The following is a 993-nucleotide window of genomic DNA, read 5'->3' as shown; positions in this document are numbered from 1 at the left end:
TTTTGCTATTTTAATCTCCCTCATAACTAATTTTAAACTGAAGGGAGAGATACATACAAGGAAACACCATATAAAATTGACTATAACAAGAATAAATTTTGGAATAGATAATAGAATAATTATCTGAAAAGATTGTATAAATTTACTATTGTAGATTAATTTTACTAGTTTTGTTGTTGTTTGTGTTTTCTCGTGTTGACAGGGTTGCTTTAGACACTCTTGCTGCATTGCTAAAATCAAGTAAGTTTTTAAATACTAGAAATATTAGATACTATTTTTCTGAGCATTCTATGTACTATGTTAAAGAAACTGGAAATGTAGATTTACTCTATATTATAAAGCTGGTTTATAATATTCTAATGTCAAAATTGATTTTACCTTCTAGAGCAGTTGATATGCATCATAACTAAAGCCATATTATGTTTATTGGGCTATAATTTATATAATTTATTCAAGCACATTCATTTTCTAAGTTATTTGTATAAACATAAAGTTCTGTTAGTAGAGGAAAATGTGTTAATATTATATGTTTCATTTTTTTAAAAGTGAAGCTGACATGGTATGGAGAACTTTTACTATGAGAAATGTCTTGAACAACTACTGTCTCTGTATGTAATACATGATTTTAACTTAGAACCCTATTATTAGAAATTTAGTTTCTACCGTAAATTCATATTTATAACAATTAAAAAAGTGACAATATAAATTTACAGTCTAACAAATTCATTTACAAAATCAAGCACTGTTTTCTTTATCTTCAAAATTGAAGCTTGGAGTAGATGTGTTTCATGATGTGAATCCTTTGGAGAGTGATTATCTATATTTGTATATTTTTTCCCTCCAAGATAGTCAGTATCCCCATTTTAAATATTAATTTTCATTAGCACTCCCATGGATGATTAGTTGATTAACATTTTGTTTGACTGCAATAACATATAATCTTAAAGATCTGTCTTGATGGCTTTTTTATCCGCCCCCCCCCCCCCCCCCCCC

The 993-nt window shown here is 28.2% G+C and overlaps 1 protein-coding gene across 1 annotated transcript in view; it reads left to right on the top strand.

The window, feature by feature from the left end:
* AGTPBP1 (ATP/GTP binding protein 1) overlaps positions 1-993 on the top strand; it is a 177,147-nt gene that overhangs the window by 48,899 nt on the left and 127,255 nt on the right. Inside the window, exon 8 of the mRNA XM_008573809.1 lies at positions 203-240. Coding sequence (XP_008572031.1) covers positions 203-240 — 38 coding nt within the window. The remainder of the gene's footprint in view (positions 1-202; positions 241-993) is intronic.

Source organism: Galeopterus variegatus, unplaced genomic scaffold, assembly GCF_000696425.1.
Source record: "Galeopterus variegatus unplaced genomic scaffold, G_variegatus-3.0.2 Scaffold965, whole genome shotgun sequence".
Classification (NCBI taxonomy): Eukaryota; Metazoa; Chordata; class Mammalia; order Dermoptera; family Cynocephalidae; genus Galeopterus; species Galeopterus variegatus.
Note: the sequence above shows the minus strand (reverse complement) of the source record. Positions and strands in the feature narration are given on the sequence as shown.